This window comes from Pan troglodytes, chromosome X, assembly GCF_028858775.2.
Source record: "Pan troglodytes isolate AG18354 chromosome X, NHGRI_mPanTro3-v2.0_pri, whole genome shotgun sequence".
Taxonomy (NCBI): domain Eukaryota; kingdom Metazoa; phylum Chordata; class Mammalia; order Primates; family Hominidae; genus Pan; species Pan troglodytes.
This window is the reverse complement of record NC_072421.2, coordinates 20740770-20754708: the sequence shown is the minus strand read 5'-3', so window position 1 is coordinate 20754708 and position 13939 is coordinate 20740770. Positions and strand designations below refer to the sequence as shown.

The following is a 13939-nucleotide window of genomic DNA, read 5'->3' as shown; positions in this document are numbered from 1 at the left end:
TGTTCTTAAAAGCATTGTTTTTTGTAAATATTTCTGTAGCCCCAAACAAAATATAAATTCATTAAAATAAGAAAGTTATCTGCAGTTTGTTTTATATTCCTGTGTACCTACAGCACTCAATAAATATTAATTTGAATACCAAAATTAAATTTATATATGAATTATTAGTAGTAGAATGTTCTAGAATCGGATTAACGTATTGCCTTATTTGGTAACCATGTTCTGTTGAAATTTTCCTTATAGGTGTTGATTTGGAATATATAATTCAACTCATAGCCTTACAAATATATATACAAAATGGTGGTATAGTAATACTAATTTTGCACTTTTTCTAGGTTTTAAAAAGACAAGGCTATGATGCTGCTTGTGATATATGGAGTCTTGGTGTCCTACTCTATACAATGCTTACCGGGTGAGTGTATACCATATGTTCTAAGCACCTAAGCATTTGTTCATCAATGTTTTGCTTAAGTTATCTAGGTTTTTGTTTTGTTTGGGGTTTTTTGTTTGTTTGTTTGTTTGCTTTTTCTTTAGAGACAGGGTCTCACTCTGTTGCCCAGGCTGGAGTACAGTGACACAGCCATAGTTCACTATAGCCCCAAACTCCTGGGCTCAAGCAATCCTCTCACCTCAGCCTCCTGAATAGGAGTAGCTAGGACTACAGGAGTGCACCACCACACCTGCCTAATTTCTTAATTTGTAGAAACAGGGTCTTGCTGTGCTGCCCAGGCTGGTTTCAAACTCCTGGGCTCAAGTGATCCTCCTGTCTTGGCCTCCCAAAGTGCTGAGATTACAGGCATGAGCCACTGTACCTGGCCTATGTAGGTTTTTTTTTTTTTTAATTCAGATGTTGTCATATCTTTCCATGTTTTCTCGTGTTATCTAATATATACAATTCTGTAACAATTCCACATTTAAGGCTATATCGTTACTGATTTTTTATAATGTGCTATTTATTAATGTCTCGAGGTCCTAAATTGATTTTTTCCATACTTTTTTGTACTCTTGTCATGTCAGAAGCATAGACCTTTTTTTTTTTTTTTTTTTGAGACGGAGTCTTGCTCTATCACCCAGACTGGAGTGCAGTAGCACGATCTCGGCTCACTGCAACCTCCACCTCCCAGGTTCAAGCAATTCTCCTGCCTCAGCCTCCCGAATAGCTGGGACTACAGGCACGCACTATCACTCCTGGCTAATTTTTGTATTTTTAGTTGAGACAATGTTTCATCATGTTGGCCAGGCTGGTCTCAAACTCCTGACCTCGTGATCCGCCCACCTCGGCCTCCCAAAGTGCTGGGATTACAGGCATGAGCCACCGTGCCTGGCCTACACTATTTCTTAATGTTTTATTCTGTAATGTGTCAGGTCTTAAAATATTTATTAATATAAATATTTTGTATATTTGTAATTATTGTAAATATACAATAATTTGTATATTAAATATAATTAATATTTTATAACCTATACTTTACCTGGTGCCTTATGGAGCTTCATTTTGTTGATTTTTTTCACTTTGGTAGATTTTAATAAAATATTACATTAACTGAATTAGAGTACTTTTGAGATTACCAACCAAGTAATAAATTTGATTCATTAATATTTTAATTTTATTATAAATTAGTTACACTCCATTTGCAAATGGTCCTGATGATACACCAGAGGAAATATTGGCACGAATAGGTAGCGGAAAATTCTCACTCAGTGGTGGTTACTGGAATTCTGTTTCAGACACAGCAAAGGTAAGTATCACTTCCTATTATAAGATTTTGAGAAAATAACTTTTTATGATCCATAGTGAGAAGAAATACTACCAGTTAGAAACCTTTGTTTATAAATTAGTATGTTAAACTGATGTTAACAAATAATTTGAACTCGAAAATGGACCCATTATTTTGTTTCTTCCCCAGCTGACATTGGTTTGGCCTTATTATTTATACTTTTAAAACTGTTTCTCACTGAAGAACGTGATAAATAATAACCGTGGTAGTCTTCATGATTTGTCTGTCTATTGTGTGCCTCACATGCCACTTTACCTAAATTATGTCATGTAATCCTCATAACACCCTGTGAAATAGGTGGCAGTATCCCCATTTCACAGAAGGAAACCAGAGCCCAGAATGTTAATTTGAACTTGTCTATGTTACATACCAGGTAAACATGGGTGCTTCAAACTAAATATGATTCCACAGCCCTCATTCCCTAGAATAATTATACCATGTTCTATTTTTAATTCAGATTATGAAGAAAGGGGTTTCGGTTTTTTCACGATAAACAGATGTATAGTTTCATAGCATCTGCATGAAATCGTTTGAGGAGCCCTTCTCACTGGAAGATCTGCCATCCCCTGAATAGCACTGACTTGCTTTCCAACTCTGTTCTATTTTCACTTTTTTCATAGAGAATTCTTTTTAAAAAAATGAAGTTTTTTACTTCAAAATAAAAACAGAGTAGATAAAGAGGATACATATTGGTGAAAGTGCATATTCTTTTTTCTTAGGGGTGAAAGCTTGAGTTGAGGTGATCGTATAAGTAAATAGAACACATCAAAAGTGTATATAGATTCTGTTGGCATAGGGCCCGAAGCCTCAGTTGACCAATTTAATGTCTGTATAGATAATATTTGGTTTTATAACTGCATTTAAAATGAAATGTTGGCCGGGCGTGGTGGCTCACACCTGTAATCCTAACACTTTGGGAGGCCGAGGTGGGCGGATCACTTGAGGTCAGAAGTTCAGAACCAGCCTGGCTGACATGGTGAAACCCCAACTCTACTGAAAATACAAAAAAATTAGCCAGGTGTGGTAGCAGGTGCCTGTAATCCCAGCTACTGGGGAGGCTGAGGCAGGAAAATTGCTTGAGCTAGGGAGGCGGAGGTTGCAGTGACCCAAGAGTGCACCCCTGCACCCCAGCCTGGGTGACAGAGCAAGACTGTCTCAAAAAGATAAATAAAAATAAATAAATAAAATGAAATGTTAGCCTTTACCTTTTTCTAACAATGTCTTAAACCAGATAATTCATTTCTCTGGGTACTTGTTTCCTTTGTAGTTCCCTTATTGAGTGCCTACAATGTGCTTAATAAATGAAGGCCTTAGAGATAAAAGATGTGACAAAGATAGAATTCCCAATCCCAGGTTGCTCACAGTCTAGTTGGGAGACAGCCAAAAATATACGGTACAGTGTCACATGTGCTGTAACAGTGGTACAGTTTCTGTGCTAAAGAAGTACACAGACGATGCTTAGTCAGAAGGATTTTAAGGAAAGCTTTCCAGAAGCAGTGAAGGAGTTTGCCAGGCAGATTTGGGGAGCTGAAAGATGTAGTCCTAAGCTGAGGGATCAGCACATGCAGATAGGTGGTGATGATAGCATGAGAATAGCAGAATGCCTCCAGGCTGGTCATTCCATGTGACTAGTGCAGGGTTGCATGGGAGAGGATAGCTGATGAACCCAGATTGTGAAAGGCTTTGTGGCTCGTGCTGAGGATTGTGGGCTTAACTCTGGGTATTGTGGAGCTGTTAAAACACATATTAAGGAGTGCAGTGATCAGATTTTCCTTTTTAAAGTGCATTCTGTGGAGCAGTAATTCTTAGCTATGGAGTCCACCACAAACTTTGTCATGATAGGTTGTGAGGTATATTAAGTATATGTTACCAATAATAAAATATCAGGGCTTACACATTAATTGATTTTTTAATAAGTTAAAGCAAGTTGAGGTTATCACTGTGATTTTCTTCATTCACTTACATCCTGGTATGCTTTTTTGGTGAGAGAGGAAGGGCAGGTAAGAATGGAGACACAGAGCATAAAAAATTACATCCAACTCACAGCCTATCTTATAGATTCCATGCTATTACTAGTAACTGTTGCTAATATGTACAGTTAAGACTTGTGACTACAAGCATGATATAATTCCATGATTAGCCACAAGATAGAAGGGAGGGCTCTATCAATCTGGGTGTATCCCCTCAAGAGCAAGTTGCATATGTGAATGTTGTCAGTCATGTGGGCCATATGTGGCTTTCAGAGCAAGAAGACTAGAGCTGGCATTTACTGAGCATTTATGTACCAAGGACTGTGCTAACACTTTTACCTATGTTGTTTCATTTAGTCCTCACTGACCTAATATTAGGGACAGTACTTGTAAGGTTTTGCAATATTTCAGGTCATGAATGATGAGGACCTATATTAGAGCAGTTGTGATGGAATTTGAGCCAAATGGAAGAGAAATTGAGGAGGCATAATAGACTTGATGGTTTATTATACATAAGAAATGAGAGAAAAGCAGTTATAATGTATGTAGTCCCCATTTCTACCTTGGGCAGATGGATGAGGGGTGGTATCCTTCACTGATTTGTAGAATACAAAAGAAGTAGTTTTGAGAGGAGTGGTGGTTGCAGATTTGGACATTATAAATTAAGAGATGTATGTCCATCAGGCAACTGTCTATATGGTTATAGGTCTTAAAAGAGAAGTCTGGGGTGACACTTAAAAGTTAAGAGTTGTCATCATCCATAGTAGCTAAAGCCATGAATTTGAATGAGATTATCTGAGCAGAGTGTAAGAGAGCCAAGGAAAGAATTCTGGAGAGCACCACTTAAAGAGAAAGCTTAGGAGGAGTAGCCATTAAAGGGGCTGTAGTAAGAGAAGTAGTTTGAAGTGAGTTCGCCAAAAGCTCATTAACGTATAGATTTGATTAAAATTATAATTGAGTTTTGTTGTACCCCTGGACAGTTTTGCAACCTTTTATGCAATTTTAAGCACTTTTGCCTACTTTCAGAATTGCAAAAGGGAGGTTCCTAATTTTTTTTATTTTTATTTCCAGCTCTGTTCAATTGCGTATCCCTGTTCTTAGCTGTTAATAACTAAAAGTAAGAAACCATAAATGTCTCATAGCAGAGGAGTACCTGGGACAACATCACCCTAATTCCCAAGATCTAGTTAACCACCAGATTCTGTCAGTTCTTTATCCTAAATACCTCCATTTCTCTCTCTCTCTCTCTTTTTTTTTTTTTTTTTTTTTTTTTTTTTGAGATAGAGTCTTAGTGTGTTGCCCAGGCTAGAGTTGCAGTGGTACAATCACAGCTCACTGCAACCTCCAACTTCTGGACTCTAGCTATCCTCCCACCTCAGCCTCCTGAACAGCCAGGACTACAGGCATGCACCACCACTCCCAGCTAATTTTTAACTTTTTTGTAGAGATGGAGTCCCACTACGTTGCCCAGGCTGGTCTCGAGCTCCTGGGGTCAAGTGATCCTCCCACTTTGGCCTCCCAAAGTGCTGGGATTACAGGCATGAGCCACCACGCCCAGCCCAATTTTCTCCATTACATACACCTCCCTGAAGCTGTCATCTTTCACCAGTCCATTTTCCTCCACACTCAGTGAATGTGATCTTTTTACTTAACCGCATCACTCCCTAACTTTAAACACTTTATTACCATCAAATAAGTCCACATTTGCAAATATGGCTTACAGGGACTTTCCTGATCTGGTCCCTTCTCATCTCTCCCACTTTATCCACTGCCACATTCTCCTTCACGGTAAATTTATGCTGTAGCCGCATTGTACTGCTGCCAGTTCCTTAACTGTGTCGTCTTCTCTCCCACCTGAGAGCGTTCCTCCAAACTCACTCTCCATTCTCTCTACTCTACCTGAGGCAGTGTTTCCCCCTTCCTTTCTCTAATCTAGCTCCTGCTTATCCTACAGGTCTTATCTTCCTCTTAAAGAGTCCCTTTTAAGCCACCTCGCGCAGTACAGTCAGGTATCTCTGTGTCCCTCCAGCTGCACCTGGTGTTTGTTCATCCTGTCAAAGAACTTACTTGCTTTGTGATTATTGATTCTTTATCTCTCCTTCACTGAACTGAAAACTTCATGAAGTCGGAGTTCATTTTGTCTTTTTTTTTTTTTTTTTTGAGACAGGGTCTCGCTCTGTTGCCCAGACTAGAGTACAGTGGTTCAATCACGGCTCACTGCAGCCTTGACCTCCTGGGCTCAAATGATCCTCTGTCTCAGCCTCCCAAATAGCTGGGACCTCAGGCATATGCCACCACACTCAGCTTTTAAAAAAAAAAAAATTGTAGAGACAGGACCTCACAATGTTGCCTAGACTTCATTTCTGTGTTGTTCATTGCTAACTACCCAGTGCCTAGCAGAATGCCTGGCCTTTACTGGATACTTAACAAATGTATTTTGAATGAAAAATTTTAAAAAGGGTGGCTTTTATAAATGACAGTGGTGTTATTTTGAAGAGTGTAAAACCATGTAGCGATTATATGCATCTACATTGCATGCATAGGAATGGCATTTAGATAGATATGCAGTGCTAACAGTGACTGTCTCTGGAAGAGTGGGATTATGGAACTGTTCCTCATGTGCTTTCCACATTCCAGTATTTTCTGATTATTCTCTAATGCCCATGGGTTGCTTTTGAAGTAGGAAAAAAAATACTATAATCTTTTCAGGGGGCATTTAGAGCCCTCCAATTAAATTCCGGTGATTGGACATTCATGTTTTTTTTTCAGTATTACCAGCAGCACAAAAAAAGTCTTAAGTAACTGAATATTACTTAAAAATAAACTGGCCAAGCACAGTGGTTCACATCTGTAATCCTAGCACCTTGCGAGGCTGAAGCGGGAGTAACACTTGCATCCAGGAGTTGGAGACCAGCCTGGGCAACATGATGAAACCCCATCTCTACTAAAAACATAAAAGTTAGCCAGGCATGGTGGCGCACACCTGTAGTCCCAGCTCTTTGGGAGGCTGAGGTGGGAGGATCACTTGAGGCCAGGAGACAGAGGTTGCAGTGAGCCAAGATCATGCCACTGCACTCCAGCCTGGGCGACAGAATGAGACCCTGTTTCAATAAATAAATAAACCTACAAAAATGTAGGAAACTCAGAAAATCTGAAGGAAAAAAGAGCCAGAGTACTTAAAGATATATAAAATGTGCTAAATTGACCCCTTGTGATGCACCAAATTACTGTTATTTAGCAGGGAAAAAGCGGAGACTGATTTTTTTTCCCCCAAATTACCATGTTGACCAAAGGGCTGCTACCAGAAAAAGCAGTATCATAGAAGCTAAGGAAGAATGTTCATTAGTATCAAGAGCCATAGAAAAAGAAGCAAAACAAAAGGTTTAAGCTTGTTTTATTATTCCCATTACAGGACCTGGTGTCAAAGATGCTTCATGTAGACCCTCATCAGAGACTGACTGCTGCTCTTGTGCTCAGACATCCTTGGATCGTCCACTGGGACCAACTGCCACAATACCAACTAAACAGACAGGATGCACCACATCTAGTAAAGGTGAGCAGCCCCATACAGTCACTGTTTTCCACAGGTCCTCCAGGAGAGACTTCAAGAAGCCCTGTCCATGCCCCCAGCACCTTTCTCTTTCATCCTGCATCCAGTTCTGTTGTGGGATTCTCTTACAGTGGGTGACTTCGAAAAGCTCAAGGCATATCAATATATTAGTAATAAAACTAGTTTAAGAGCGACTTTTGAATTCCTCTCAGTCTACATAAGTAGGTATTCACTATCAATAAGGACAGATTAAGCTTATGGATTTCCCAACTTAAAGAGCATGCCTTCCTGTCTCTTTAGTGCCTTTATGCATTAAAGGAATGCAAAGGGAAAAAATGTTGAATAGTCCTGAGAAAAGTGAGGACTGCCTGTTATGAGCCTATCTTTGTTCTCTCTCATACATAATTTTAACCTCCATGTTGGCCTCTACAGTTTTGGTTAAGTCAGTGGATTTGACCGGTGTGGTTATTTTCATTATGAACCAAATAAAATCTATATACATTTGCATATGAAAAAACTCTTCATTTTGTATTTGTGTACGTGTGACTATCCATTGTCACTTTTGTTACTACCTTTATTTCCTTTGTTCAGGGTGCCATGGCAGCTACATATTCTGCTTTGAACCGTAATCAGTCACCAGTTTTGGAACCAGTAGGCCGCTCTACTCTTGCTCAGCGGAGAGGTATTAAAAAAATCACCTCAACAGCCCTGTGAAGTGACCTCAGTGAGATATTTGGTACCATGGTGTAAGCTGATAGCACAAGTTCTGGCGACAGGTAGCACGTATCTGAGAGACACCTGCAAGCACACACTGTCCCAGCTGGTACCCATAATGCTGCTGTTCCTGCTGCTGCTCCTGCTTTCGTCTCTTCTCGCTTTAAATGATTGTTAGCAAGTTAGATTTTCCTGGAGCTTCGGAAGAAATGAAAATGGAAACATGATGAAGATATAGTCACTGAATCAATGAGAAAAATAATGAACATATGAATACCACCTAAAAATACACTGAATAAAGTACACCATATAGCATTATTTTTATAGGAAATATTTCATGTCCCTTAAATATTCTTTGTTAGTTATAGGGATGGACAGTTTATGTTAAGCACTTAGCTTAAACAATCCGTTTATATTAGCACTGTATCCCTTGTGCCATCCAACATTTTGTATGTTTTTGTAAACAGTTCATATACAGTACATTTCTGTACTGCTTTCTTTAATGTATACATGCCTTGTTTAACTTGGAATCTATTATTATTAATCAATTGACTATTAAATCTGGTTAAATAGTTCACCTGGATTAACAGTATTGTTGGACAGCCCTAAAAATGGCCAGATTGTGGAACAGCTGTTGAATGTAATACTTCCAAAATGTACATATCTTTCCCCATGTCTGTTTCACTGGTTCGTTCATTTGTTTGTTTCTTAAAGTCAGGTGCTCTGTCAGACTAACCTAGAGAGCTGTTATGGTAGAGAAAGTTATCATATGTGTGTGGCATGAAATCAAGAATACACCTATGAAGTTAGTCCATATACTTTGCAACTCCTTAGAGTACTTTTTTCCTTAATTAAGGAAGTAGTCCTTGCACTTCTAATCTTACATAGCATCCATACTTAGAATTTGGCATATCATCTGGGTTTTTGCCAATATACGTCAAAGCCCTTTAAGAGTCATGGTAAGGAGATGGGTGAAGGAAAATTTAGCAACAGGTAATTGAAGTCCTATTGGATATTTCATGTTTAAATAGATATTCTATATTAAACACTAATTTAAATGTAATAAAGGCCAAAGGCCTCTGTATGAAATTGGATTTAAACTTTCTTATTTTAGGGAATAAAACATTATTGATCAAACAGTATCTGTTCTAACCTAAAATTATAGGTAGGGCAGGCTAAGTGAACAGCATTGAGTATTTTCTGAATCCCTCATGATAATTTATAGCCACATACTGCTTCCTTTGACTTCAGGAATGATCAGTTTTCATAATGGCCACTGGGCCTGCTTAGATTGCAGTATTCATTATCTGCATCTAATTTGGTAGTTTCCACAGTCGTATTTGATGAAAGAAACTTCAGTCCCCATTATTACCTGTGTCTTTGCCAAGCTGCCTAGCATACATCAGTATGTAATGTAGAAGACATATGAGCAAGAAAAAAGTGATTTAACTTACCTCATCAAGAATGTGCCCATACGGGCCGGGCGCAGTGGCTCACGCCTGTAATCCCAGCATTTTGGGAGGCCGAGGCAGGTGGATCACCTGAGGTCAGGAGTTTGAGACCTGCCTGGCCAACATGGTGAAACCCCGTCTCTACTAAAAAATACAAAAATTAGCTGGGCATGGTGGCGTGCACCTGTAATCCTAGCTACTCAGGAGGCTGAGGCAGGAGAATCGCTTGAACCTGGGAGGTGGTGGTTGCAGTGAGCCAAGATCACACCATTGCACTCCAGCCTGGGTGACAGAGTGAGACTCTGTCTCAAGAAGGAAAAAAAAAAAAAAAGAATGTACTCATACAGATTTTTGTTAGTCATCATGTAATAAGCCATTTATATCAGAAACCTTTTTTCCTGCCACAGAAGCTTTAAATTTTCCCCTAAGAGTACAAAGCCAAGAGAGTGTGGTTTATCTAAATGTCCTGAAATCCACTTGTCATTCCTTAATTTCTCCTCTATGCAATTAAAGAGAAAGGGGAAATCTATAACATTTCTTTTGCCCAAGTGACACAAAAATGATTACTGCATAGAAATCAAATGTAAGTTTAGCTTCTAAATGAAATAATATATGGGAGGGATATCAGAATGTCTAGATAGAGAAAGTATTTTCAAATTCTTGAATATATGGATGCTATTAAAAGCTGCTTTCCATTGCCTGGAAAGAGAGCTTTTTTCCCTCCTCTATTCAGTGTTTCAAACTATGGTCATCTCAAATTATTGTCACTTTTAAAATGTTAATGTCATTCTGAGCAGAAATAGATATATTTTCAGATTTTTTACACTGATGCTACTCCATAATTGCTTAGGAGTATTGTCCATCATAGTCTTTTAGAACTAGAAGTAGACACATAAATCCTTATAAATTACCCGATCCAACTTTCTCATATTGCATGTAGAGAACCTGAGACACATATCAAAGTCTAGAATCCTTAACTTCTCCCCATTTTGTTTTTTTCCGCCTCATAACACCATGCTGCCTTTCCCTCATATGATCACCAACCAGTAGCTGAGTTCAAAAACTACATATTTCTTGGGCAGTCCTCTACTGGTATGTGATGCCAACTTTTATTTCTTTCGAAGATAATTGCCTTCTTTGCCTAGCCAAGCAGCCAGTTTTATTGGAGAAAAGCAAGTTATATGTTCACAAAATGGAAGGCTTTCTACCTAAATTTATTTCATCTGTGGTCCTCTTATTCTCTTCCATTGCTTTTGACATACAGTGGAAAAACTTGGCCAACAATGTGCTCTAAATATAGTGCTTGTGTTGGGTTAACTTTTCCATTAATTTCTCAACATCAATTCTTCAGGCCCCTACAGTTGTGGTATTGAGGCCCCTAAAGGCTCCTGCCTTTCACCAACTAGTGCTGCCAGTTACTGAGGCTTCTCCCAAAAGGTATCAGTCCAATCTTAAAGATATTTCATTGTGAAAGAAGAAACTAAACTATCAGGCCTCTTTTACAAAATGAGAGATTGAATTTAAGCTTGTCAAGCACATACTGGAAAGTATGAATTACACTACCATGTGTTTTGTATCTTCCCTTTCAAGTGATGATGTTAAATGAAGGTAAGTTTTTCATCCTTTTTTAATTTTTGTTTTTTATAAATCATTTCAGCTTTTTCTGGTTTATAGAGGTGTCTTATTTCTAATGCAACAGACCCCCAACTTTAACAGATTTGATACGGATGCATTTATTCACAAGCAACCCCAAAAGTCCAAAAATGTAATAATTTTGACAAGGCCCAAAGTTGAGATGCTATGAAGCTTGTGTGTGTGAAAAGTCAGTTATGATTGTCTGGAGAGAAGCTGTGGTGTGTATGCTGTAGAGTTTCCACATTTCACATGCAGTGTACTCCAAAAAGCGGGTTTGGGTCAACCATTTCCCATCTCTTTTTAAGAAGTGACTGCTGTTGGGGCCAGGGGACATCATGGGAGGTGGGGCTGTCCAGTTAGCTGTGCCCTGCACCTTCAGCCCAGGAAAGATTTGAACAGAGCAAAGGCTTCAAGAGAGGGCAGAATGTATTCGGCAGAAAAGGGACTCAGGTAAGCCCAGCCTGGGATGAGAGCAGAAAAGCATTCAAGATTTGCAGGCCTTGCTATGGATGCGCTTAATCACCATGGAGGCCAGCAATACCCATCTCAACATGGCTTTGATATTCTCTACTTCCTGGCCTTTAAAAATGACCTATAATTTTTCAGTTTGCTTTACTATATTTTATAAAGAAAATTCTATCTTATGGTTGATTGAGCATTGAGACTTATGAAGGCATTAGGATAGATAGCTCAGGAATGTAAAGGTTCAGAAAAGGTCTGTTTTCTCAGATTAACAAATATGATGGATTCCATGGCTGACCTTGGTGCTTAAACCAGGAGGTTTCAGTCTAGTCCTAGAGTTGTGTCCCTCTGAAAGGCCCAATGCCATGTAACTAACTTTAAACTGGATGTATACTTTGAGCCTTACTTAATTCACAGATAAGTTGACTTAACTCAGTATTTTTATTTCAATTAATGAAAACAGTCCTCTTTTCAACCCCAGGTTGCTTACATTTTGCTGGTCTCCCCAAGTGACCATTGGTGGAGACCAATTAATGAAGGAATGAAATTCACTTTATTGGGACTGTGGTATTCAACAGAGCCACACTTAACCACTTTTTCCAATGAAGAATCTCCAGAATGATAATGCCCAAATATGGATGGCCAAGAAGAATTTGTATCTACAGTGTGCTTTATGTGTTTTTGACACTGCTGTATTCTGTGTGATCAAGTGATTTGCAGCTGGTTCCAATGTGACTGAGTGTTCTCAAAGATTTCTAGTAACTAAGTCAACTTAATTTTCTTAAGCCTGGTATTACTATCAGCCTCACATTTACCACTTTGATTCTAGTTTTTTAACTGTTCATAACAGGGCATACCGAGGGTTGGGATGAGAGCCTACTTCCTACCTCTTAAGGCACTTTCCTCATTATTTTGCCATATAATCTTGAACTGCATGATAAGCTGTTTAAATGTCCATGACTTCTCCCAGAGCAACTAGCAAAGTATATGACATTTTGAATAGAGATTAGTGGAAAGGAAAATGTAGAGATTTAAGTTCAGAGGTACAAACCTCAATAAAACCTCCTTAGAGCACATACCATGAGTAGAGTATATGTAAACGTATATGAGAAGAGAGTCGCTATAATAGTCCTCTCTAAGTAGATTAGTTCATTGTCTAATGGAAGTGAACATCTTTACTCCTATTATCACCATAGTACTGAATGAACTGTATAATGAGTTTTTCAAACAAGTATTTAAAATAGAACTTTCACGTACAAAGCAAGGGCATAAAGATTTTGGTTTGTGTTTCTGTAAGTGTAGTTTACCATCTAAAGCTTTGGTTTTTAATTTTAAAAAAAGCTTCAAGGTATTGCCATTCCTTAGCATCCTTATTGATTATGGGTGATGAGTTTTTAACTCTTAAAATCATATACGTGTATTAGTTTATCTTAACTGTTGCCCTAAGCAAAAGGGAAGGTATACACCTAAGGGATGTACTTATTTTGCATTTTTGGTCATGGGTGGGAATGGGGTGGGTGCCTACTTAAATAGTTTTTAAAAAAGAAAAAAATCACAAATATTTTTCTACTGTTATATATGATCTTCCTTTATACTAGTTTCTCTCTAGTAAGGCATGCCAGAAGCCCAAGATACCATATCATGAATTCTTACATATTGTACCTTTTGTTGGTGGTTAAATCGCATCAGATGCTTGGCATTGCTGCCATAATTATAAAATGCTTGTAAAGGATCAAATATCACTAAATACTTTAAATTGTTTTACTTAAGAGTCTAATCTGGGAAGTTTTCAAATCATACTATTAATGTGTAATCTAAGCTCTTCAGATGTATCCATGAATAATCCTGGAACAATATTGCTTGTATTCCTGTCATAGAACAGGTTTTGTAATCTTTAAAAGAAATGAAAATTTATATAATAAAGTTTCAAATCAATGCATGTTTGTCCCTTTTATCAGATTATTTTGATCATGTAATCCTTTATAATGTAAAATTCTATCCAAAGGATATTTTTGAAACTAGATTGATAGAACATAAAACAGGAATATTTAAGAAGTGCAAAATAATTTTTCCATGCATAATCTTGTTTCATTCAAAGGGTTTGTCAAGTCAAACACATAAATCATAGATCTTACCCAATACCAAACTTTTAATGAATCAAAGGATATGGGATGATCACCAGACACAGATGAAATATTCTTTTTTTAGAGAAGTCCAAAATGTTAGAGAGTCCAGCTCCAAAAATGGCCCTTTTCTCTCTCGGTGCACTTTGGATTCAAAAAGGACAAGTTTCTTTCTGAGCGTTGTATGTGGAGACCTTGTTCAAACAAAGGGAGTCATTTGATTTTGCAACATCTCCTTTTTATACTTCATTATGCA

At 38.2% G+C, this 13939-nt stretch overlaps 1 protein-coding gene across 16 annotated transcripts in view; it reads left to right on the top strand.

Annotated features, from left to right (window-relative positions):
• RPS6KA3 (ribosomal protein S6 kinase A3) overlaps positions 1 to 13499 on the top strand; it is a 117721-nt gene extending 104222 nt beyond the window's left edge. For 9 of the 16 annotated variants that reach the window (XM_063804053.1, XM_016942880.3, XM_063804054.1 and 6 more), the window contains 4 exons: positions 336 to 412; positions 1622 to 1739; positions 7161 to 7301; positions 7890 to 13499. In XM_063804053.1, coding sequence (XP_063660123.1) covers positions 336 to 412; positions 1622 to 1739; positions 7161 to 7301; positions 7890 to 8012 — 459 coding nt within the window. In that variant the 3' untranslated portion in view covers positions 8013 to 13499. The remainder of the gene's footprint in view (positions 1 to 335; positions 413 to 1621; positions 1740 to 7160; positions 7302 to 7889) is intronic. The other 7 variants (XM_063804055.1, XM_063804056.1, XM_054676647.2 and 4 more) reach the window with 1 other exon arrangement.
• The last annotated feature ends 440 nt before the right edge of the window (positions 13500 to 13939 follow it).